The sequence below is a fragment of the Ovis aries genome, chromosome 9, assembly GCF_016772045.2.
Source record: "Ovis aries strain OAR_USU_Benz2616 breed Rambouillet chromosome 9, ARS-UI_Ramb_v3.0, whole genome shotgun sequence".
NCBI classification, from domain to species: domain Eukaryota; kingdom Metazoa; phylum Chordata; class Mammalia; order Artiodactyla; family Bovidae; genus Ovis; species Ovis aries.
In genome coordinates this window covers 90,650,219-90,676,885 of record NC_056062.1, presented here as the reverse complement: position 1 = coordinate 90,676,885, position 26,667 = coordinate 90,650,219, and the positions used below count along the sequence as shown (strand labels likewise).

The 26,667-nt window shown below is 41.8% G+C and overlaps 1 protein-coding gene across 7 annotated transcripts in view; it reads left to right on the top strand.

The window, feature by feature from the left end:
* The window catches only part of RALYL (RALY RNA binding protein like), an 821,188-nt gene that overhangs the window by 777,339 nt on the left and 17,182 nt on the right, over positions 1-26,667 (top strand). For 5 of the 7 annotated variants that reach the window (XM_042254525.1, XM_060393531.1, XM_027973257.2 and 2 more), the window contains one exon: positions 6,204-6,376. The exons of the other annotated variants lie outside the window; for them this stretch is intronic. In XM_042254525.1, coding sequence (XP_042110459.1) covers positions 6,204-6,376 — 173 coding nt within the window. The remainder of the gene's footprint in view (positions 1-6,203; positions 6,377-26,667) is intronic. 7 annotated transcript variants of the gene reach the window in all.

The following is a 26,667-nucleotide window of genomic DNA, read 5'->3' as shown; positions in this document are numbered from 1 at the left end:
TATAAGAGATACCTTCGGAGAAGGCGATGGCACCCCACTCCGGTACTCTTGCCTGGAAAATCCCATGGACAGAGGAGCCTGGTAGGCTTCGGTCCATGGGGTCTCGAAGAGTCAGACACGACTGAGCGACTTCCCTTTCACTTTTCACTTTCATGCATTGGAGAAGGAAATGGCAACCCACTCCAGTGTTCTTGCCTAGAGAATCCCAGGGATGGGGGAGCCTGGTGGGCTGCTGTTTATGGGGTCGCACAGAGTCAGACACGACTGAAGTGACTTAGCAGCAGCAGAGAGAGATACCTTTTAGGCACAAGCTGTGAACTTTTTGGCTCCTGACATATTCTTTTAAAAAATCTAAAACTAACTCACTTTTCTCCAAAAAGAAATGTTGTGGTCACACTCACTCTGACTTGAAAAGTCAGTGAGGACTCCCGGACACCAGTGTTCAAAGGCAGCCCACCTCCACCTGAAGTCTTCACAGTTTATTTTTCTCCTCAAGACCTGTCAGGATAACCATGAACAACTTTTCTCTGAGACGCTCTCACACTCCGCAGTTAACTTTGCCTTAGCGGTGTGGGGCTCTTGTGTAGAATGTGGCAAGGAGGTTTCTTTTAGTTTCTTGCTGAATTTATATTGTTGCTACCACGGTGCCAAATTCAAAAATCACTTTGACTCTGTGAAAACAATTTGATGTCCAAGCATTTATTTCCATTTTTTAGTTCCATAAAAATTCAGGAATATATTCAACAAATATTTAATTTGCACATAAGGCTCCAAGTTACAAAAATCTATAAAAATGTTTCTGACCCAAAGAAACTTCAGTAGTAGAGATATCAGTGCACACACCCGTGCATACACATACAACTACAATAAAAAGTAAAAATAAGTAGAAAAAGAATTGCAGATAAATAGACTGCTATGACATTAAGAATAAACTAAAAGCCTCCAACTACTACTAAGCTACTCATTTCTAGTAGAAGTAAAATTAGATCATTATTTTAAAAAATAGGTTGCTTTCTTTCTATTTCAGCAATATAGTAACTGGATCAAAACTGCTTATTGTGAACCAGCAGTTTAATGAACAAGATAAGCTTTCATGTGTGTTTTTTTCATGAAACCTATCGCCATTTAGTGATTATAACATTTTCCAGTGATAATGACAAAAATTTGTGATGACCACGTTACTAAAGCACATATTGATTATATGTCTGTTGAACTCCTATGAATCAATTAAGCCTTTTTTCTCAACTCAGATAATATCTCCCATTCATTTAGCTTTCAAATTAATGAGTGGATGAATGAGGATGTTACAGGGTTTTTTGCAATACGCTATATTAATGCACAACTGCCTTTGAAATAGGTCATCAGAGGAGTTACACATATATTGCATATTAATACACAAAACAGAGTAATTTAAAACATCATCTGTCTAAACAGAAATTAAGGGACCATGTCAAAGCCAAAATTGTCTTTGTAATATATAATTCTTAATGATCAGTAGTGATGAATTATTTTGCCATGGACAATTTATCTATAGCCATTAAGCAATCAATACAGATTCAACTCAATAATTATTTGGAACCTTCTAAGGTAACATGTTTGTGTGGCCTTTATTTAAAAACATATTCACTTCTTTTTCCTCACTTGAGTACACTGAAACCCTCTGAAAGATGCTATTTTTATGCTCATCTTTCAGAAAAGAAAATTACTAGAACTAGGAATTAGCAAATGTGTGGATCTCAAATCCTATATTATCTCTAATACCTTCTCTCTTCTGTGTATGAGGCATTCAGTGAGGGGTGCAGAGCACATCAAAATATTTCTTGATAACTGACTTGTATTGCATTTTTCATTTACAAAAGATCAATATCTTTATTATCCGCTTAGAGTGTGACAATGACTTTTTGAAGCAATAGCTCAAGTTTCAAGGAAGCTTAAACACTAATGAGAAAAGGAGAGGACAACAGGAGAACTATTTGATCCAAGCTTTGGTTAATCAAAGGAGAAGGGATTGTATTCAGCTAAGAAGATCAGGAAAGTCAGCTTGGATTCCAAAGATAACTGAATCATATTGTTATGCAAAGCCAAACGAGAATTACACAGCTCCAAGATCTGGTCCTGCATAGACTCTGTGACAGAGATTTTCTAGGGGAGGGGAGGATATATATATATATATATATATATAAACTTTCAATATCAAAAACTGGCAATTCTTAAAGAACAAATATTTCTGATATCATTAGAGAAGAAACAGAGATGCCAGATCAAATGAATTTCCAATAGAATGTGAATTTCAACCAGAAGCCCATTTATGTATGATAACAAAAGAATAAGCACAGTGATTTAAAATAAGAAAGTTTGGCACTTGGAAAAGTTGTAAGGTTGGGAACATTTTTTAATAAAACAATAGTTATCCAATCCCAAACCTTCATTTTTTTTCTTTCTTTCTTTTTTTTTTTTTCCTTTGGTCTTAAAATGCCAACACCAGGATTGGAGAGCCAGAGCATTGGAACAAGCATCGTAGTGACCAAAAGTGGCTAGAAGTAAGGGCATCAGGTGATAAGTACAAACTTAGGAGAAAGAGTAGGAGACCCAGAGTAGCAAGCCCATGTGCCCTCCAAGGGATGGTGTTGTAGATGCAGCAGGGTGGAGCACACGGTGGGACAGATGCCAGAGGGGTCCAGCTTTCCTGTGCTCTCACTAGTCTGCCCATCTTAGCTTTTTCCAAAATTTAAACTATAGTTTATTTTCATATTGTGTTAGCTCCAGGTCTACAGCAAAATGATGCATACTTTTTTCTATCCTTTTCCACTATAGGTTATTGCAAGATACTGAATATAGTCCTCTGTGCCATACAGTAAATCCTGGTTGTTTATCCGTTTTAAATATGACAACTTATATCTGCTAACCCCCTGGTCCTGATGTATCCCTCGCCTCCCTTCCCTTCTGGAGACCACAGATTTTTCTGTCTGTGAGTTTGTTTCTCTGTTTGTATTGGGCTGGACAAAAAGTTCCAGTTTTTCCATGAGATGTTACTGGAAAACCTGAGCAAACTTTTTGTCTAACCCAGTACATAAGTTCCTCTGTACTGTTCTTAGATTTCAAATATGTGATATCGTACGATATTTGTCTTTCTTTATCGACTCCATCGCTTAGTCTGATAATCTCTAGGTCCATCCATGTTGCTGCAAGTGGCATTATTTCATTCTTTTTATGGCTGAGTATATTGCAGTGTGTGTGTGTGTGTGTGTGTGTGTGTGTGTGTGAGACATATCTTCTTTATCCGTTCATTTTCTTCTTTATCCATTCATTCGTTGATGGACACTTAGGTTGCTTTCATGTCTTGGTTATTGAAAGGAACGCTGCTGTGAGCATTGGGGTGCACGTGTCAATTCCAATTAGAGTTTCCATCTTTTCTGGCTATACGTTCAGGAGTGGGATTATATATATAATCAGGAGTGGATTATACGGTAACTCTGTTTTTCATCATAGTGTTTTCTCAGCGGATACTAGTCATATGTGTGTAGCTTGGTCAGCCTCAATTAATGGTCTGGAACTGCAGAAAGCAATGATATGTGAAGAGAGATGAGACGAATAAAATCTCGCAATTTTCAGTAACAGTTAAGTTCACTGTGGTTTTGGTTGTATCTCTTGCCTAATTTACCTTTCTTTTAATCCAGATATTTAGGTTATTTTCTCTAGATTAAAGTTTCTTTTTTCTTTAACCTATTTACCTATTTGGAAATAAAATAATAATTTTGTAGGTTTAGGAAAAAAAAAACCTTGGTTAGCTTCAACAGTAACCACTTTGTAGTGATCATAGGACTTTCTATGTAAAATTTATTTAGATGTCAGAGAAAAGGGGAGAATTTATGCCTCTTGCTTCCATCAGAACATTCAGATATGCAAATGAAGATAAAATGTATAGCTTTCAAAGCAGAGTTTACATCATTATATCGTTACACGGAAAAATCTGAAGCTAACAAATTGGTTTTAAAAATCTATCAAGGAATATATAGCCCGCATCTATCCATGTAAAGTAAATGTGAAGAGAAAGTGCCAACGTTTTGTCATTTTTAAATGCCCCTACTAATTATTTTTAGCCTTGGTTGAATCAGTCAGTTCTTTTCTTCTGAACAGCCTCAGTCCCACAGGTTTCTTCACTGTTATTCTCTGGTCTTATCAGGCTTCTTGTTTCAGACTTGGTAGTTCTGTTATTGTTGTCTTGACACATTCACAATGAGAAGCATGCCTTTTCATATGTAACAATACACATGTATGTTGTCCTCCATAGTCTGCAAAACACTTCCTAAATATAAACTTCGTTATCCTCATAATCTACATATTATTTTGAAAGCTTTTTGGTACTTGAGGAAAGGTCAGCTTAATATGTTTGTATGGCCCGACCAAGTAGCTAAAACAGACTCAATCCTCTGCGCATAATTCCACTGGTGAATAACTAAGCTGGAACTAGTAGTCTGTCCTGTGCAGCAGGGCCAGGGCACAACGCTTCTGGCTTCTTTTCAATTCATAAAGTTTATTACTTGAAGATTTAAAATGCAAAAACTCATTTAGAGGCATTATCACCATTTTTCCTACGGCATGTGCTTACATCATGTCTTTGTGTCCCATCTTGGTGTTTCTTGAAATATTTAAATCCTCCACCAGCAAAATGATTACGACTCACTGAAGCTTCAGATGATGATTACGATTTTTCAGCCATAAAGTATTTTTTAATTAAGGTATGTACATTGTTTTTAGACATAATGCTGTTGTCGCCTTAACAGACTATAGTGTAAGCATAGCTTTTATATGCACTGAAAGCCAAAAAGTTCATGTGCCTCGCATTATTTTTGATATATACTTTTTTGCAATGGTCGAACTGAACCCACGATATCTCCTTGACATTACACCCATATTTCATAAGTAACTATTATTGAAATTTTAAATTATTTATAGAGGAAGATCTCTGCTTATTTGTACATAATGTTTATCCATTTGTTGATTTACATATTTGCAAAGATTTGTTCTGAGTCAAAATGTATATGACAATGTTTATTTCTTTTTTAACCCATATTATGAAAGAGTCCAGGAATGAATACCCCCAAAATATTTTGGCCCTATAAACTATCCTTGCTGCTATAAAATATAAACCCACTCAAAATGTAACATCTTTTAAAACTCAAAGCAAATATTGGGGTAACCATCTGATCAAATAATAATAGTCAAAACGAGTGAAAAGCAGCCAGTTTTAGGGATAATTATGTACACATGGAAATAAAAGAAGGAAGTACCTAAGAAAGGTCTCCTTTATTCAGCACTCGATGTGTCTTGATATTTTCACAAAAGATGAAAACCAGCCACTAGGGAAAATGATCATTTTGTTGTCTGCATAGTTCCCACTTGGGCAAATTTCTGTTAATGGAATGTGCACACCCTGGTATTAGAAAGAGTTCTACTTATGTAGAATGTAGCTTCATTTGTTGAGCACTTATTATTCGCAAATCACTATTCTAAGCACTTGGATTCACTACTTGAAGCAGTATCTGCCCCTATTGTGGGGGTGAGAAAACGGAGGCATAAGGAGGGTTGATCATTTAAGAATCACAAAGCTGGTAAGTGACGAAGCTCGACCTTGAACCCAGCTCTCCAACCCCTCGGAATTTTAACCATTGCAGTTAATCACATCTACCAACAAAATTTAGAATAAAATATCAAAGGATTGGTCACATGGACGTGCTGTCTGTCAACATACCTGCCTTTGCACTTTTTCCCTCTTTTTCACTTGGGTTTGGACTTATCAATGACAAGTTCTTCCTTGAGTGAACAAGTTCTATGCTTTATCTGATTTCCCCCTTTTTTGTTGCTGTATTTTCTCCTCAGAGAAAATGTCCTTATCAGAAAGGACTATGTATAGCCAGAAAGATCAATCTGTTTACGTAAATCTTTGTTTCTTTGTATACACAGACCCTCTGGATTCCCCAAACTTTTCTAATTCTGTAACACATAATATGCTTACACGTAACCACATGCCTATGTATGAAGTAGTTTACGCAACTCAATTAATTGGAGCTTAACATGACTTTGTCTTTCTCACACCCTTCGTAGTGCAGAACTGACCCTTCCTAGGCTGCTCTTTCATGGTTTATCCAATGGCTCGTGAGCACCCCAAGGTAGCGGTCGTCTGCTTTCTCCCCCTCCTCCAGAAGCTCAGAAGAAGCAGCTGGAAGCGAGTCTCGAGCTGATCCAGGACGAGTGTGTGTCGGAGAACGCGGACCACTCCGCGGAGGAGCCCGCAGAGGGAGCGCCCGACGCCGACGGGGAGGAGCTGACCGACGGCGTGGAGGAGGACTTCGACGAGGACGCGGCTCACGAGCTGGTAGGAAACAGTGCCGGCATGTCCGCAACCCGTTCGTTCTAAGACAGAGGTGAATTCTCCGGGGCCTGTGTCTTCCTCCTGGGCGCCTGCTTAAGGCAAACGTGGACGGTGCTCTGCCCATAATAAGTGCTCAATATACTGTTGCTAATTTAAAATATGAGGGAATAAATGAACGAACAAGAGCATGATAGGTTAGAACTGGGTATATTCGCAGTCTCAGATGAAAAGTTCTCTTTCTCAAGCGCTTCATCACAACAGGACTCTTGGTTTGAGCCATCACGCATGAGCTGTACGTGGGTATGATTTCCTGGCAATAAACGCCATCTACTGGGAGACGCATGGCCCCCTCCCAGTTAACAGGGTCACTCGCTGATGATGCCCACCTATATTAGCTACATGGTCAGCAGCCCTGTACACTCCGTTCACTAAGGCGTCACTAAGGCTGCCCTTTAGCGTGAGGCCAGTTTATCGTCCTCAGTGTCCGTGTGGCTTGACGACCAGCTCTTATGAGCTGTAGATTTAAGACCTGATTCTTTACATGTTTCATTTTTCCAATGTTGTAATAACTATACTGCTCATTTCCAGATGTTCTTTCTTGTATAAACACACCAGGAAAATATATGCTGGTAATACTGGTAAATATATGCTGATGAGGATGCTATTTCTCATATTTTATCAGCCATGAAATTAAATATGCTATCTTTAAGGGACTGACTAATACAAATGATGAGAAGGCAAGTGTGTGTGTGTGTGTGTGTGTGTGTGTGTGTGTGTGTCTGTGTGTGTGCTGCCGACTCTCAAATATAATGGACTGGTTATATTAAACTTGACTTAACCCTAGGTAATATCAGACTCCAATCTGTTTGAATACCCACTGTTACTGCGGTAATTTTGCTGTGGCTGCTTTTTAGCATGGTAACTACACTTTGTTTCATCTATGGAATTCTGTATTGATTTTTTAACATTCCAAATCTGTTTAAATTGCATGGTACCTTTATTTAAGCTTTTGAGATAGGAGCCTTTAACAACCATTCTTATTTCTACCAAAGTCTGCCTCAGTTGGAAGGGTTTAAGTACCTATTTTTAGGACTGTTTTCATTTCTGGAATCTGTTGAGCAGGGACTAGAACGAAAGGCTGGCGAGTTTCCCTGCTTCTCCTCAGGCAGGACTTTAATCCACCAGCACAAGTCCCTCAGCCCACTCCGAGCCGGCTTTTGTTGCTCTGTCAGTGTGACCGCTCTTGAGGTCTCAGGACGCTTCCGTGACGTCATTACTAATGGTTGCCTCTCTGTTCTTAATTTACCCCTCAGTGGGATTTGGCTGGAAACTGCTTAGGAGAATTTCTCGGAATACCAATTGCTCATTCTCACCCAGCTGTGCTAGAAACTTGCCCTCCACATCCCCACTTTAAATACTGAAGTAGCCCAGGGCTTTGCTGTGGGTCACCTTCTCTCTCTACACACTTTACCAATGGAACTTCATCAAACACCAGAGCTTTAAGTGTTATTTATAGGTCAAAGATTTCTAAATCTACATTTCTACTTCTTATCTCTTCCTGGAATTCTAGACTCAACTAGAGCTGTTCAATAAGCAGTTGAAACTTAACATGCCAGAAACATTCTTGATTTTTCCAGCCATCTTATTGCTTTCCAGTCTTTCTCATTCTCATAAATATCATCATCATCCACACAGCTGTTCAAAACCGAAAAGACTGAGATTACTTCTGATTTGTTCCACCTATCCCCATTAATTCTACCTCCAAATTGTAGCCCAGAGCTAGTTACATCTCCAGTACAGCTGAACTGATCTTTTTGCTTCAGCCCATGCAATCCATTCTCTGCACAAGAAGGATAAAAGTCATTTTAAACTGTAACCCAGACAATGCTGCCCCTTTGCTTAAACATCTACAGTGCTTTTTATCATATTTCAAATCAAAATCCCCAAGTGTGTGAATTTAAATTATGATGAAGTTGGGTGGAAGAGGCCAGGAGAGAGAGAGAGAGAGAGAGCTTGGTGAGGAAAAACAGAGAAAGTCCCTGGTGCTGATAGGAAAGGAGTCTAGGATGTAGATGTACATATAGGCTGACCTTCGACATGAAGAGGAACACTGTTTCATTGCAGCAAACTGTATGAAGTTTGAGGATGTGGTGGCAGGTCCTTAAGGGAGTTCAAGCATGAACTATAAGTCAGAGGGTGATAATCTCTGAAGCATGAGTTGTTGTTCAGTCGCTAAATTGCATCCAACTCCGTTATCCCATGGACTGCAGCACGCTGGGCTTCCCTGACCTTCACTATCTCCCTGACTGTGCTCAAACTCATGTCCATTGAGTCAGTGATGCCATTCAATCATTTCATTCTCTTTTGTCCCCTTCTCCTCCTGATCTCAATCTTTCCCAGCATCAGGGTCTTTTCAAATGAGTCGGCTCTTCACATCAGGTGGCCAAAGTATTGGAGCTTCAGCTTCAGCTTCAGCTTCAGTCCTTCTGATGAATATTCAGGGTTCAGTTCTTTTAGAATTGACTGGTTTGATCTCTTTGCTGTCCAAGAGACTGTCAAGAGTCTTCTCCAGCACACAATTTAAAAGCATCAATTATTTGGTGCTCAGGCTTCCTTATAGTCCAGCTGTCACATCCCTACATGACTACTGCAAAAAACATAGCTTTGACTCTATGGAATTTTGTTGGCAAAGTGATGTCTCTGCTTATTAATATGCTGTCTAGGTTGGCCATAGCTTTTCTTTCAAGGAGCAAGCGTCTTTGAATTTTGTGGCTGCAGCCACCATCCACAGTGATCTTAGAGACCAAGAAAATAAGGCCTGTCACTGTCTCCATGGAGTGAGAAGAGATGGGCATTATCATAGATTTGAGGAGAATTGAGAAGATTTGAAGAAGCTAATATGAAAAGCATAGAAGACCACTAATTTGAAAATATATAAAGATTGATGGTTAATGTTCATAGCTAGCTAAGGTTAAAGACCAAGAATTAGAGTACTACTCTAATTTTGCAAACTTTAAGGTAGATCAGAAGTACCTGGAGCCTGTTAACTCCCATTCCAGAGAGTTAGAAATGCAGATTGCAGTGTCCCGTTCCAAGCATCTCTGATTTAGTACGCCGAGTGTGTCTGAGAATTCACATTTCTCACAGGGTCCCACACTGTGCTGCTGCTGGCAGTCTGGGGAGCTCTTCGAGAACCGCTGTTATGGAGGCATCAGCCAGCACAGCTGTGGGGTGCTCTCCATCAGATTTTATCAGTTGGATTGTTGTCAAATAAATCAAACACAACCAATAAATAGAGTTGAGGACATAAGTAAAAAAGAGTGGTTGATTAAAGAAATCATGGAATTGAACCCAAGCAGGGAAGTCAGGGAACAGAGCCAGGGACTGAGAAGGAGAAAACAGAGGCATAGAGTGAATAGAAGCCCCTATACTGTGAAGGACGAGAGGAAAGAAGAGGAAATAAACAAGAGAAAAGTGATGGCTGTCCTCAGAGACTGAGCTAGTTCAGAGGTGTTGACAGATGGTGAGAAGATCCATGGGAGGGGCTGATGGAAGTGGGATCAGAGGAAAAGTCCCTGAATCAGGAAGAATTCAGGAGAGCGAGAGGCTTGGATGCAAGATGGCTCATCTACATGTGCATGAGATCACTCCAAGTATCAGCTAGGATTAAGAGTTAGAAAATGCCAGCTGTCATGAAAAAGATAGCAAGGCCCATTCTAGCCCTAGACCTGTCACTGTCTGATCCAGCCCATTCACCTTCATTATAACTTCTCTCTCAACTTTCTTATTTGCAAATAGCAAAGTTAGATTGAAAATTTCTAAAATTGATTCTGTTTGATCTTTCCTCTGAGTGAATCTGTGTTCCAGGAACACCGTTTCTGAAGGTCAAGGGTTTAGCATGCAGCCAGGGGAACAAAGTCAAACCATGGTATTCGGTTTATGCTCTAAATGCTCAAGAAGTAACTGATTAGAACTCTTGCTGCTGGAGGTTCTCAGGTTTTCTCTCCCTCAACCTCTGCTTTATAACTGGGGGACTTAGCTAATGGGAGGTAAGGACACTATCTCCAGTATCTCCTTTTGTTCCTAAGACTTGGAAAATAATGAGTGAGCATTGAGTAAATTCAGTCCCTGTGGTCTAAATGGAGACTGCAGAGACACTCCTAGGAACTGGCCGAGAGAAAATTCCCTGTTCTACTGTTCTTTCTTTTCCTGACCACATGATCTGAGTCATCCTTGGTTCCTGGAAAGGAAAGACATATATCTCCTCTTTTTGAAGGGCAGATATGATTACAGATTCAGCAAGAATGCAGTCTATCAATAATTAGGTTTTTAGTGCCTACAGTTGTAACTAAAAAGAAGAGTTGATATCCATGTGCTTAGGCAGCTGCTCAGAGAAAATCTAAAAAGAATGGGAGATAAGACTTGTATCCTGTACAATAAGCAAGGGAGATCCAGCAAAATGTGTTCGAGGAGTAGCCGTAAGTGGTGGCCCCCCTTGCAGAGCTTATGAAAAGCTGACGGCATGAACACTGGCTCTGTGCATCGTCTGGATCTAAATATCCAGTTAGTGGGTTCCGTTTCCATTAAGCAATCCATTAAGTCTGCATTTAGGGGCCTGTTGTGTGTGAACCAGGTGCTACAAAAGCTGTGCAGATAACTAAAATGATCGCTTTTTTGTAAAATGAAATATTTAAGTCAATGGTTCTTTTACTCCAGTAGCTTAGTGCCTAGAGAAGACTGATTTCCTTATGTAAAAGTATTAGACTTGGACTTGATAATTTATGAGAAGTCAGTCAAGGCTAAAATCTTTGACTCTACGATTATGCCCATATATTTCATTAGTGCCTGTAAGTTGAGGTTTGAATATGTTATAAATTGAACTCTAGATTGATACATTGTGCATACAATTATCAAACTGCTACCATACTCATTTCTGAATAAATCCATTAGCAAATATTTATTGATTGACCACTAATGAGATTTTTCCTATGGGAATAATGAAGGAAATCATACTTTTTTTTCCCTCAAGGAGGCTGTGAATTAACTGAGGATAAAGGCTGCAGGAAAAACATACTAAGCAGTATATCATGATAAGACCCATATGGAAGATGCAATCTACAGCTGAGGAATCACACTTCCCTGGGAGTCAACAAAGGCTCCTGGCAGAAGAGATAGTAGAAATTTACCTCAGAGGATGCTGAGTTAAGGAACAGCACCTGCTAACATGCAGAAAGAATATTCAAATCACCCTTCATTGTTTTCAGATCATTTTAGGGAAAGTATATTTAATGTCCAAAATACATTAAATGTTTCGTATTATGTGGGGGGTGGGAGCATGGATGGATAGACAGATAGCAAAGTAGATATTTTTGTAAAACTACTACAAACTTCACAAATAAAATACTTGCCTTTCAAACTCTTCCTTTTTCCATATCCAGCAGAGTTGTATCCCCTTTCATATAAAATGACATCATCCGTAAAGCAGTAATCTGTGCCGAATGGAAATTCTATAGAGAAGTGAGGGCTTTGTTGCTGTTCACTCGCTAAGTTGGGTCCGATTCTTTGCCACCCCAGGGACTGCAGCACGCCAGGCTTCCCTGTCCTTCACTGTCTCGTGGAGCTTGCTCAAACTCATGTCCGTTGAGTCGGTGATGCCATCCAACCATCTCATCCACTGTCATCCCCTTCTCCTCTTGCTTTCAATCTTTCCCAGCATCAGGGTCCTTTCCAGTGAGTCAGCTCTTCGCATCAGGTGGCCGAAGTATTGAGTTTCAGCTTCAGCATCAGTCCTTCCACTGAATACTGAGAGTTGATTTGTGCCCTGCTAATTTAAAAAGGCAAATGAAATCTCCCGGGTGCATGAGAAAAGACGGATGAGAAAGGCAACTGTGCCCATCCAAGGGAATCACAAGCTGTCAGCTACATTCAGGAGATGTTGAGAGTCTGATGAGTGTTTTCCAAAGCAAAGTTTTTGGTCAACTTATATCCAAAGGCCTAAGGTGCTTCTTAAAATGCTAATATAGAGTATCAGGGGAAGAGTTCAGGAATCTGTATTTTTATCAGTCTGAGGTTTGAAATGACAGAGTGACATCAAATCCCAAAGGAAACTGTAGACAGTGCAAACATTTAAATGCATTAGCGAATTTGAGCTTTTTTGAATTCTTCTTGTAATTACTCCTGCTGAGTACATGTAGTCAAATCAGGCAGATCTAGTAAGAATCCACAGTAGAATTACCTAGCTGGCGAGGCTCATTCTTAGGCATGCAAGTTGAGTACTACATTACAGTACATCTTTCAGCATCTAACAAAATATTCAACTAAGCAGAGAGTCACCTGGGCTTACAAGCTATTGAATTTCTGTGCACACTTGGGAAGGTGTGGACTGCAAATCCGGTGCTGTAATTGAAGAGAACTCAAAGCAGGCATTCTGATATACCATTGAAAAACTGGAATGCATAAAGCATTTTAATCAATATTCTTGTTCTTTCTTTATGAAGTGGACTGAAAACCTTTCCTTCTTTTTGAAGCTTTCTGTTTCTGTCCTAATTAAATCCTTCACCTGAATGCTCCCGCATATCCTCCGTGCTGCAGTCTCTTTTTAATATTGTCATTTGGACTAAACACTAGCTAGAGGGCAAACAGGAATTTGGGAGGCACATTCCCAAAGGTGGTGCCAAGTGGGTTAGTTAGTGGTATGTATCACAAGGGAGCAAGAAAGCGTTTACTCAGCCTTTTGCTTTGAGTCTGTATTCAAGACCTTCATCTCAACCTCTGGCGTGCCATCATAGGCTGTCTTCCCAATCCTCCTGCCACAGATAGTAAGGATAGAAAGTAAGTTTCCACCCATAATTTGGAAGGAGTCAGGGATAGGATGACCAGTCCTGGTGCATGCATATAGCACGTATGACCTGCTTCTGCGGTACAAAGGGCCAGGGCCGTGACAGCTACGTGACCCGCACTGCTCCCGGGAAATATTGGCTCAGACGGTGAAGCGTCTGTCTACAATGTGGGAGATCCAGGTTCAATCCCTGGGTCAGGAAGATCCCCTGGAGAAGGAAATGGCAATTACACTCCAGTACTATTGCCTGGAGAATCCCATGGACAGAGGAGCCTGGTAGCCTCCACGACTGAACGACTTCACTGAAGCCTTTGATCGGCGGTAAAGGGTATGCTAGGCTGACATTTCTGCTCTGGCATCCCACCTTGGGATCCAGCCTCTTCCTCTGCCCTTTCTGTAATAAATGTTCCTCAGAGTCAATCTCACACTAGTCTGTTTGGCATCTCCCTTGATCTCAATCAAGGATAAGGAAATGGCAACCCACTCCAGCATTCTTGCCTGGAGAATCCTATGGACAGAGGAGCCTGGTAGGTTACTGTCCATGGGGTTGCAAAGAGTCGGACGCGACTGAGTGACTTCACTTCTTCACTTCCCTTTGATTTCAATCATTTTTATTTTAGCTGAAGAGCTCTGCTTACGCCATTAGGGTGAACTGTCATTTTCCCGGGAAGGCCAGATGGCTGGGTTGTTAAAAACGGAATTCTGTCCTCAGTGTGACAGAAGCAGTTCCGGCCTTCGTGAGTTTGGACAAGCTGGCCATCCGTGTCTTTCGCAGCCCAGAGCTCCCTGTGAAAAGTCTGCTGCGTGCTCGCAGTTCCGTTGTAGGGCATTTGTATTTTGCCTGTGTGTTCAACTTCATTCATTTAATCTGGTGACCTTGAATGCTTCCACGCCTATCTAGGTGCAAATTAGATGCCGGTTAAGTTAACAATAAAGTCTAAGAGCATCATAGGAACCCTCGCAGGGCTGCAGGACCTCGCCGCCCCCGGCCCAGCATCTCCGGTTGTTTCCGGGACCCCGGGGGGATCCCGGCCGCGTGCGGGAGCGTCTCCTGCCGCCTGCCCTCCCCTGAGAGCACAGCCTTGCCGAAGCCTCTGCTGCTGCCTTTGTGACAGAATATGGCTCTCTGCCAGCAGGGCTGCCTCGTCCGCCCCAAAGATGCAACACCCACACGGCGCGCCTGGATCCGGAGCCCCTCAGGCCTCTGCCTGAAGCCGCACCAGACTCAAGACTCAAACTGGGGGAACCATAGCCCTCTCTCCCGCTCCCCGGTGGACGTTACCACCCAGAGCTTGAAGCCTGAGCCCGTGAAACCTTTGAGGGCCGAGAGGTCATGGAAAGCAGCCTCTGCAGCGGCTGCCTGAATGTTTGCTGCGGCTCCCTGCTCCTCGCCTTCCATCCTCGTCCCCCTCACGTTGCTCTCCGAGCCTTAGTCAGTTTGGTCCTGTTGAAGCTTAAGCCGGTCATTCTGTTTAAAGCTCTCTGCAAGCTGTCCACCTCCTCCAAGGAGAACCGGAGGTCCCCTCAGCGATCACCACACCCCGACTTAAGCCGGTCATTCTGTTTAAAGCTCTCTGCTAACTGTCCACCTCCTCCAAGGAGAACCGGAGGTCCCCACAGCGATCCCCACACCCCGCGCCGTCTGCCCGCTCCCTCTGGTCTGCCCTGAGCTCTCCCCACTCAGCCTGCAGCAGGCACACTCACCCCAGATGCACACCTGGCCCAGCTCCTGCCCCACAGCGCATGTGGGGTGCCCCTGATCGTGGAGATCTGCAAAATGGAATCCACATCATTCATGGTTCTTGAGGCTGTGTTAAATGTTTGAAGTTTATGCCACAATTGGTGCATGTAACCTAGCGGTCTGATGCAAATTTTCCTGGAGTGAGATAGAACTAGGTTGTTCAGATTGAGCGAATAAAAACATAGGATACCAGTTAATTTTTAATTTCAGATAAACAATGAATAGTTTTCTAATATTATCATGTTCCCAATATTCCATGAGATATACTTGTAACAAAAGAAGTACCATTTATCTGAAATTCAAATTCAGCTGAGCTTCCTGTAATTTACCTGGCAACTCTCCATAGAAATAATCCTGAATACTGGCCTTCAATACACTATTTAAGTACTTTTAACTTCTTTTCATTGTTACCTATGAAAGTGGAATAATAACACCCCCTCATAAGGCAAGGGCAGGAGGAGAAGGGGGTGGCAGACGATGGGATGGTAGGATGGCATCACTGACTCAATGGACTTTGAGCAAGCTCTGGGAGATGGTGAAGAACGGGGAGCCTTGCATGCTGCAGTCCATAGAGTGGCTAAGAGTCAGACATGACTGAACAAAATAAGGCAAGGAGAGCAAACCAGTCCATCCTAAAGGAATTCAACCCTGAATATCCATTGAAAGACTGATGCTGAAGCTCCAATACTTTTGCCACTTGATGCGAGGAAATGACTCATTAGAAAAGACCCTCATACTGGGAAAGGTTGAAGGCGGGAGAAGGGTACGATAGAGGATGAGATGGTTGGATGACATCACCGACTCGATGGACATGAGTTTGAGCAAAGTTAGGGAGATGATGGACAGGGAAGCCTATTGTGCTGCAGTCCATGGGGTCTCAAAGAGTCACATTGGACTTAGCAACTGAACAACATAAGGCTCTAGTGAGCTCTGAACTGAACTGAACAGAACTGAAGGATTAAATGAGATAATTCATGAAGTGCATGTAACGAAGTCTGCAACATAATTTAAGAAGTGAATTGCAGCTGTTATCATTATTAATATTATAGTTGCCATCTCATTTTGCAAATAAAGCTTTCAATAAAATATTATAGAATTTCTAGCAACATAGTCTTTCATATGAAAGTTTGTGTCTTTAAAGTCTCTAGAGAGTCAAATTTGTTTGAAAGCACTTCTTATTTGATAAGAAAGCCTTCAGGAAACAAATGTAATATTCTGAGAGGATTATACTTTGTTTTCATCTTGTAAAATTTTTCTTTGATTTCGTACTTGCTGCCTTATTCAATTCAAAAGAATTCCTTTTCAAGTCCTTTAATGACTTAAAAAAAAAAAAAGATAATGCTAACTGTAGCCTACAGTGACATACAGCCTTTATTTTAGTTTTTGTTATAGATTTGTTCTCTGGCTCATGTGATCTGGCCACCAATTTAATTTAAAAGATGGTCAGTTGTGGTTTTGAAGAATTCAGGCCTGTGAGAAGCCTTATATATCACATTTTCTGTGGTCATCCAGCCACTCATTCATTAAAAGAACCAAGAAATTTTTCAATGAAATAATGGAAACTCAGTAATGTACCAGATATTGTTAGTTGCGGAAGAGTCAAAAAACATGGCACAGTGGCTTCTGAGTCCATAGAGCGCTCACTGGGTAGGAGAGGAACCTGCTGTAACCAGAAAAAATAAACAGATATTAGCAAAGCAGTGCGACGAATGCAGTTATCCCATGCATCAGGACAGTAGTGTATGGGAAGTGAAATGACAGAGCAAATGAATCTGGGCAGACATCGCCAAGGTTGAGATGTATTTGGGGTTTGGTTCTTAAAGAAAAAGCTTGTACAAGGAAAACAAAGGCTTAGATGGCGTTACCAACAGAAAATACCAAGAGGAAAGGCTTGACTTTAGTGTCTCTTGGGATGTGGTTCTCAGTGGGTGATCCCAGGACCTGCAGCACCATATCATGTGGAAATGTTTCAGAAAGGCAGATGTCCAGGAAAGCATATTCTCAGACTCCAACTCAGACTCCCTGAATCAGAAATTCTGAGGTGAAGCTCGGCAATGTGTGTATTAACAAGCCCTCTAGGTGACTCTGTTACTTATAGTTTGAAAATCACTGGACTACAGCATCAGAGTTTGCAAACCCAGGTGCACATAGAATTACAAAGAGTACCTCTTTATTAATCCCAGTGACAGGAGGCTGAGGCTGTAACAACTAAATCAGATTAAACTTGGGGGGTGGGGCCCAAGCAAAAGTCCAAAGATAGTTTCATGTGTAGCCAGGGTTGAGGACCATGAGATAGAGCACACAGTACATGAAGAAAGATGAGTAGGGTCTTAACCAAAGACAGAGACACGTAAGAATTCACTCAAACCCATTAGTATTCGTGAAAATAAAAATTAAGCCAACAGTAAAGTAAAATGAAACGCCCTCCCCCAGAATGGCCAAAATTGACTGGTAGAATCAAATGTTGGCATGTTGGCAAGGATGCAGAGTGCTGAAACTGTCCAATGTGCTTAGGCAGATACTATGCAATGTATCTAGAATATCAGAATGTCTGGGAATTTCTTATAAAGCTAGACATAACTGAGGCAGCAGCTCAACTCCTAAGCATTCAAAGGAAATGAAACTATGTGTCTAGGAAGTACTTGAATAAGAACCTTTTAGCAGTTCTACTCATAGTATCCCCAAACTAGAAACAATTCATCAATAGGACAATGGATATATAAAGTGGGGTCTGTTCACACAATGGATACTACTTAGTAATAAAAGAGAGCAAACTATTGATATGTGAAACAATGTGGGCACATTTTAGAAACATTATACTTAGTGAAAAAGACCTTGTACAAGACAGTAGTGTGTGATTGCCTTTATATAAACAGAAGTTGCCTGAAATGTAAGTTAGGAGTGGAGACTGACTTTCCTGAAATGGCATTCTCTTCCTTGTTCTGGTGAAAATCCATTTTTATTTCAATAAAAATAAACTCCTAATGCCATACCCTCTAGAAACCTGCCTGATACTCCCAGAGTTAATTGAGTCCTCCGTAACCTGTGCCGAACCTTATTCGGTCGCTCACTCCACTGCTGCTACTACTTTTTAAAAATGTCCATTTCCACCCCTTGCAGGCTGGATGGTTTCTTTTGGTTTTGGATTTCTCATGCATAACTCAGCCTTCATCGTCTGGCAGGACATAGGGATGAGTGAGGTGGGTGGAATAGAGGGGTGCTGGATTACTTGACAATATCTGACGCATTATATCACGCTTCTGGGTATACGCTGTCCCTCCTTCCTTAAATATCCTTCCCCATTCTTTTTTCCATCTGACTGGTCAACACATGCTGTCTCTTTAAGACCAATGTTGCATGTCATGAATCATCCCTGCACAAGGTCCCCAGCCTGTTCTGGACACCACTGGGCTTGCTTTTTCTTAGACCCCAGTGTATGCGTCTCCTCACACTTAACTTGCTTTATTGTGATTAGTGATTTCCTTTCTTTCTGGCTCACTGATTTGTGAATTTCTCAGCGCCTGTTTCCTTTGGTATTGTTCCTTAGTGTGGTGCTTAGTGCGTGTTAGTGTTAATGTTAATGAATATTTGTTAAAGAAAGAGAGAAACATATCCTCATATTAACTGGGAGTGCTCTTATCATTTTTAAGTCCATTGTCTTATGTATTGTGTTCTAAATAACACTTGTGTGTGATGCCCTCTGTGATTTAGAGCAATATTATACAAAGCAGAGGAACAAACAGTTTTCATTATAACTTATTCACTAGGTCGTTCAGGCAGCAACCTGCTCCATCAAGGCACTGAGGAGGAACAGCAGGAGGCTTAAAACTGCACATCAGAGTCAGCGCGGCAGTGTTGACTCTGTCGTGTTGGTTTTCTGTGATTTTGTATTATTACCTCCCGTGAGGGATAAAAATGCAAATTTAAGTAACCCAAATTTAGTTCAGTTCGGTTCAGTTGCTCAGTTATGTCCAACTGTTTGCGACCCCATGAATCGCAGCACGCCAGGCCTCCCTGTCCGTCACCAACTCCCAGAGTTCACCCAAACTCACATCCATCAAGTCAGTGATGCCATCCAGCCATCTCATCTTCTGTCGTCCCCTTTTCCTCCTGCCCCCAGTCCCTCCCAGCATCAGAGTCTTTTCCAATGAGTCAACTCTTCGCATGAGGTGGCCAGAGTATGGGAGTTTCAGCTTTAACATCAGTCCTTCCAAAGAACTGATGTTGGAGAAGACTCTTGAGAGTCCCTTGGACTGCAAGGAGATCCAACCAGTCCATTCTAAAGGAGACTAGATGGACCTTTGTTGGCAAAGTAATGTCTTTGCTTTTTAATATGCTATCTAGGTTGGTCATAACTTTCCTTCCAAGGAGTAAGCATCTTTTAATTTCATGGCTGCAGTCACCATCTGCAGTGATTTTGGAGCCCAAAGAAATAAAGTCTGACACTGTTTCCACTGTTTCCCCAAGTATTTCCCATGAAGTGATGGGATCAGATGCCATGATCTTCGTTTTCTGAATATTGAGCTTTAAGCCAACCTTTTCACTCTCTTCTTTTACTTTCTTCAAGAGGCTTTTTAGCTCCTCTTCACTTTCTACCATAAGGGTGGTGTCATCTGCATATCTGAGGTTATTGATGTTTCTGCCAGCAATCTTAATTCCAGCTTGTGCTTCTTCCAGTCCAGTGTTTCTCTGCGTATGAGTTAAATAAGCAGGGTGACAATATACAGCCCTGACGTTCAGTTAAATTTGAAATTTGGTTAGGAAAGCTAGAACACCAAGCTTTAAAACAAACAGAAACTAAGTTTCCCCATCTGCAATTTTTAAATCCCCAAAGTATACCAAAAAAAAAAAATTACAAGTTCATAAGAAAATAAATTTCAGAGATTTCAAAACTAAAGTATGCCCAGATAAGTATACTAGATGTTATGATTCCAACTTCAGCAGGAGGGCAATGTGGTCTCTAGAGTTAAGGAATTTTGAGATGTTAAAAGTATTGTGGTAGACAGGCAATTTCCAAACGGTCTCTCTACTAATGTGAAGAGGCAGAATAATAAACTAGTCTTTCTACTAATGTGAAGAGGCAGGATAATAAATCTAGAGTACAGACTCAAACGGAATAAGAGATTTTCACAATCCCAGAGCTTCTGTGAGGAGGGAGACAAAAGATGAAGAGAATGGTACTGAAGTGCTTTAGAAATGAGAGGCAGTCCAAAAATAAGTCTTAAGTGTATAAAAAGATGGGGAAAACACTGTTTTTCTAGTAATGCTCTAATGTGCTGGAGGAAAATAGAGCAATCTGAGGTATTAATGCCGTCAGATTTCAAAAGGCTAGTTATGAAAGCTGTTGGAGAAATGAAACAATTCTGGTGACAAAAAGACCCTGGGCTACCAACATAGAAGAGAAAGTGCAATTTCTTGAGTAAACACTCACACATTTGCTTGCATGCAAGCACCAAAGTGACCACAAAGTTAATGTCAAAGAAAAATTGCATGTTTATGGATTTACTAAGTTAGAGTTAAGGTTAGGAGATGGTTTATTTGAAAGAATCATTGCAAGGAAAGATGGAACTATTCTGAGAGCCTTGAACATAAGATCTGTGACTGTCTCAAGAGTCAGCCCAAATGGGTTTTTCTTTGAATAGAGAAGAGTAAACAAGACTAGAAAGAGCTGAATGTTAGGAAATGGGGTGAATGGCAATAATGGGAGCAGCTGGCTTTCCAGGAGGGATTCTTTCATTGGGAGACTGTATATTGGCTCAGGTTGATGTTGGGCCCAAGTCCGGTGTCCTGGAAGGGAGAAGTTTATCCAAAGTTTGGTTAATGAGAATTTTGTTATCATTGATCAACAAGGATAAAACAGTTTAGCTAGTCATTTATGGGTTCAAGAATAAGAATCCCTCTGTGTCTAGCTGTGTCTTAGGTAAACAAGGAAACATCAGTGATCTTGCCAGAATCATCGTGGTTCTTTGCAGGAAACATTTCCCAAAACACAAAGGGTGAAATAGTGGCCGGCTGGGGGGGTGGGGGGGTCGGGGTGGGAGGCAGGATTCTTGACCATCACTGTTTCTTAGGATCACAGGGCTCAAGTAAAATTCAACATTATTATGGAGGCTTCCCTGGTTACTCAGACAGTAAAGAATCTGCTTGCGGTGTGGGAGACCCGGGTTTGACCTCTGGGTGGGGAAGATCCCCTGGAGAAGGAAAGGGCGCCCCACTCCAGTATTCTTCCCGGGTTTGACCTCTGGGTGGGGAAGATCCCCTGGAGAAGGAAAGGGCGCCCCACTCCAGTATTCTTCCCGGGTTTGACCTCTGGGTGGGGAAGATCCCCTGGAGAAGGAAAGGGCGCCCCACTCCAGTATTCTTCCCGGGTTTGACCTCTGGGTGGGGAAGATCCCCTGGAGAAGGAAAGGGCGCCCCACTCCAGCATTCTTGTCTGCAGAATCCCATGGACAGGGGAGCTGCAGCCTGGGGAAGTGCAGTCCATGGGGCTGGAAGGAGTCAGACACTACTGAGTGGCTAACAGTTTCTCTTTCAGAGGTTACCTGGCCCACGATTTTGGAGATATCTCTATGCTGTTCGAGAGTAGGGTTAACTCCTGTTGAGATTTATTCCTATGTCAAAAGTTGGAAGAAGGATTCAGATTCACTTGACCTCTAAACAGACAGTCTAAGAAAGGCGGTGAGGGGAATTTGGTCCCTTCGTCCTTTTTATTTGTTCGTAAGTTTTGTTTATTTATTTTTGTCTGCGTTGGGTCTCTGCTGAGTGGGCCTTTCTCTAGCTGCAGCGAACGAGGACGACCCTCGAGTCGTGGCCCAAGGGCTTCCCATCGTGGTGGCGGCTTCTCATTGCCGAGCACAGCAGTAGCTGTCTTCAGTCTGAATGCAGAGACTCCTATCCAAATAATCAAACACACACACACACACACACACAATGAAGTTTTATCTATGGAAAAGAAGCATCCTATTCTGGCTAACTGGGAGACAACCATTATTCCATTAAGGATGCGTAAGATTCTACACACTCAGATTGGTAACACAGGATTCTTAAAGGAGCCTCTCTGTGTGGTCTGCTCATAATGCCTATTTTTATACCAAAAGGACAAAACCCATGCTATCATTCTCATAATGTCTAGCCAAACATTAAGTCAATAAATTCTTACAAGATTTGAAGAGGCAAAATTATCTTTCTCTTCCTATAAATTATTCCCAAATCCCAAAGGGCAAAAACTATTGGAAAGAGGGTCCTCAGTGACACTGAACTTTATGAAACTTAAAACAGTTGAGCGTAGATAAATGTTTTTCCATTCATGCCATTTTAATTCAGAAAGCTAGCAAATACCTAGGAGAAGGCAATGGCAACCCATTCCAGTACTGTTGCCTGGAGAATCCCAGGGATGGCGGAGCCTGGTGGGCTGCCATCTATGGGGTCACACAGAGTCAGACACGACTGAAGCGATTTAGCAGCAGTAGCAACAGCAGCAAATACCTATCAGATGATTATTATGCCCAGGCACCATTTTAAGCACCAGTAAAAGAAAGTGAATAAGAAGGAAAAAACCTCTTTGGGGAGGTAGCTGAGCGGAAGTTTACACTCTGGTTAACTGGTGCTCATGCTCAGACACTCGGTCGTGTTCGACTCTTTGCGACCCAGTGGACTGCAGCCCACCAGGCTCCTCTGCCCATGGGATTTCTCAGGCAAGAACACTGAAGTGGGTTGCCATTTCCTCCTCCAGGAGATCGTTCTGACCAGGAATCAGACCTGCGCTTCCTGTGTCTCCTGCATTGCAAGCAGACCCTTTCCCACTGGGCCACGGGGGAAGCCCTGTATTCTAGTGTGGTACCGTTGCTCAGTCACTCAGTTGTGTCTGATGCTTTGCGACCCCATGGACCGCAGCACATCAAGCCTCCCTGTCCTTTGGAGTTTACTCAAACTTATGTCCGTTGAGTCAGTGATGCCATCCAACTATTGGGGAAGTGTGTGATTTCCTTGGTTCTGTCACAGCTAAAATTTGCTGCAGCTAAAATTTGAAGTTGGCAGACCAGTGTTACAGCTCAGTTACAGCTCAGTTTTATTTGGCAAGCAAAGAAAAATACACCCTCGAGGCGTGAGGGTGGGCTGACCAAAACAGGAGCAGAGAAGACAGAGGCTCAATCTTGGCTCCTCTTTTTATGTGTGTTTCTCCTCCCCCTGAGCCCGCCCTCTGTAAACTGAGCTAGGCGGGAGGGCTGTTTCCTTCACCTGAGGCTCTCACTCCAGTCCCTGGACCTTCCTTTGTTCTATTTCCTTTGTTCTATTTCCTTTGTCTTTTAGCCACTTCCTTTGGATTCCTTTTTCCTATTCTAACTACCTAACACAACCGTCTCATCCTCTGTCATCCCCTTCTCCTCCCACCTTCAATCTTTCCCAACATCAGGGTCTTTTCTAATAAGTCAATTCTTCGCATCAGTGGCCAAAGTATTGGGGCTTCAGCCTCAGCCTGAGTCCCTCCAATGAATATTCAGGACTGATCTCCTTTAGGATAGACTGGTTGGATCTCCTTGCAGTCCAAGGGACTCTCAAGAGTCTTCTCCAACACCACAGTTCAAAAGCATCAATTCTTCGGTGCTCAGCTTTCTTTATAGTCCAACTCTCACATCCATACATGACTACTGGAAAAACCACAGCTTTGACTAGACAGACCTTTGTTGGCAAAGTAATGTCTCTGCTTTTTAATATGCTATCTAGGTTGGTCATAGCTTTTCTTCCAAGGAGCAAGAGTTTTTTAATTTCTTGGCTGCAGTCACCATCTGCAGTGATTTTGGAGCCCAAAAAAACAAAGTCTCTCACTGTTTCCAGTGTTTCCCCATCCATTTGCCATGAAGTGACTGGATGCTATGATCTTGGTGTTTCGAATGTTTAGTTTTAAGCCAGCTTTTTCACTGCCTGCTTTCACCTCCATCAAGAGGCTCTTTAGCTCTTCTTTGCGTTCTGCCATTAGGGCAGTGTCATCTGCATATCTGATGTTATATAGAATGAGGCTAACATTCTAGTTAGAGACATATTCTAAAACATATTCTTCAATCTGAACCTACTCCATAAAATTAATACAATCGCTAGAGGATTCAATTAATGGTTACTTGACTGTTCATTGTTAAGCACTCCTTCATTATTTAAATTTTAACTTTCCAATTAAAAGGTCTACTTGGAATTCTCTGAAGAAAATGAATATGATAGATACTTTAGATAGAGGCCTGTGAAAGGTGAATAGAAGTATAAGTACAAAGTGAATTCTGTTAACCACCAGTAATCACCTAAATTTTTACCTTTAATGAAACTAGTATTGAAAAATATGTGATATTTAAAGCTACTAAAATTTGCTAATTAAAAAAAATTTTTTTTTAATTTTTATGCAATCTTAAAGTGCTACTTTCCTTTTACAGTTACTCTACCATTTAGGCTGTATCCCTCTTGTACAGAACATCACTGAGACTATCTTTTTTTTTTTCTAATTGGAGGACAATTTCTTTACAATACTGTGTTGGTTTCTGCTACACATCAACATATCAGCCATAGGCATACATACGTCCACTCTCTCTTGAACCTCCCTTTCACCGCTCACCCCATCTCACCCCTCTAGGTTCTCACAGAGCTCCAGGTTGAGCTCCCTGCATCATATATCAAATTCCTACTGGCTGTCTGTTTTACATGTGGTAATGTATATGTTTCAGAGAAGGCAATGGCACCGCACTCCAGTACTCTTGCCTGGAAAATCCCATGGATGGAGGAGCCTAGTGGGCCCCAGTCCGTGGGGTCGCTCAGAGTGGGACACAGCTGAGAGACTTCACTTCCACTTTCCTGCACTGGAGAAGGAAATGGCAACCCACTCCAGTGTTCTTGCCTGGAGAATCCCAGGGACGGGGGAGCCTGGTGAGCTGCAGTCCATGGGGTCACAAAGAGTCGAACACGACTGAGCGACTTCACTTTCACTTTTCACTTTCCTGCATTGGAGAAGGAAATGGCACCCCACTCCAGTGTTCTTGCCTGGAGAATCCCAGGGATGGGGGAGCCTGGTAGGCTGCTGTCTATGGGGTCGCACAGGGTCGGACACGACTGAGGCGACTTAGCAGCAGCAGCAATGTATGTTTCAGTGCTACTCTCTCAGTTTGCCCCACCCTGTCTCCCCCTGTTGTGTACACAAGTCTGTTTGCTTTACATTAAGCTTATCACATGCCAAATAATTTGTGTCTGCCCACTACCTCTGTATCACCCTTCCCCTCACTGGTAACAGTTTGCTGTATATTTTTAGATTCCACATATGACTGATATCATACAGTATTTTTCTTTCTCTATCTGACTTATTTCACTTAGCACAGCACCTTCTCAGGTGAGGCAGTGGTTAAGAATCTACCTGTCAATGCAGGAGATGCAAGAGACATCTGGGTCAGGAAGATTTCCTGGAGAAAGAAATAGCAACCCACGTCTGGTATTCTCGCTCGGACACTTCCATGGAGAGAGAAGCCTGGTGGGCTACTGTCCATGGGTAGCAGAGAGTCAGACACAGTTGAGCACCTCAGCAGGCGCGCAGCACGAGTACCCTCCAAATCCGTCTGCGTTGCTGCAGATGGCGACATGGCTGAGCAGCATGCTTAAATACATATATGCCGCATGTTCTTTATCCCTGCATCTGTTGATGAGCACTTAGGTTGCTTCCATATCTTGGCAATCGTAAATAACGCTTCTATGAACACTGGGGTGCATGCTTCGTTTCAACCTAGTGTCTTTGGTGTTTTTCAGATATATAAGCAGGAGTGGAATTGCTAGGTCATATGCTAGTTCTAGGTTTTAGTTTTTTGAGAAACCTGCATACTGTCTTACACAGTGACTGCACCAATCTACATTCCCACCAGCAGTGTGCACGAGTTCCTTTTCTCCACATCCGTACCAACATTTCTTAATGTTCTTTTTGATGATAGTCTTTCTAAAAGGTGTGGCTTTATTTGCCTTTCTCTGATGATTAGTGATGCCTATTGGCATTTCTACATTTCCTCTTTAGAAAAAATGTTTAGTTCTGCTCATTTTTTAATAGAATTATTTGTTTTTGATGCTGAGTTGAACAGGCTATTTATATGGGTTGAATATTAATCCCTTATTAATCATATTGCAAATCGCAATTTGCAAAGTCATTTGCAAATATTTTCTCCCATTCAGTAGGCCGTCTTTTAGTTTTGTCAGTGGGTTTCTTTGCTGTGTGAAAGGTTCTATGTTTAATTAGGTTCCATGTGTTTATTTTTGCTTTTATTTCCTTTATTTTAGGAGACAGATCCAAAAACATATTGCTGCGATTTATGTCAAAGAGTGTCCTGCCTATGTTTTCCTCTAGGAGCTTTCTAGTACCCAGTCTTATATTTAGGTCTTCAATTCATTTTTAGTTTATTTCTGTACGTGTTGTAAGAGAATATTCTAATTTCGTTCTGTTACATGTAACTCTCCAGTTTTCTCAGCACCATTTATTGAGGAGATTGTCTTCTCTCCACTGTATGTCCTTGCCTGCCTTCCCATAGATCAAGTGACCATAAGTGCGTGGCTTTATTTCTGGACTTTATTCATCCCGCTGGGCTGTGTATCTGGTTTTGTGCCAGTGCCATACTGTTTTGATTGCTGTAACCTCAGAGTATAGTCTGAAGCCAAGGAACATGACTTCTCCAGCTCTTTCTCAGCATTACTTCAGCTATTTGG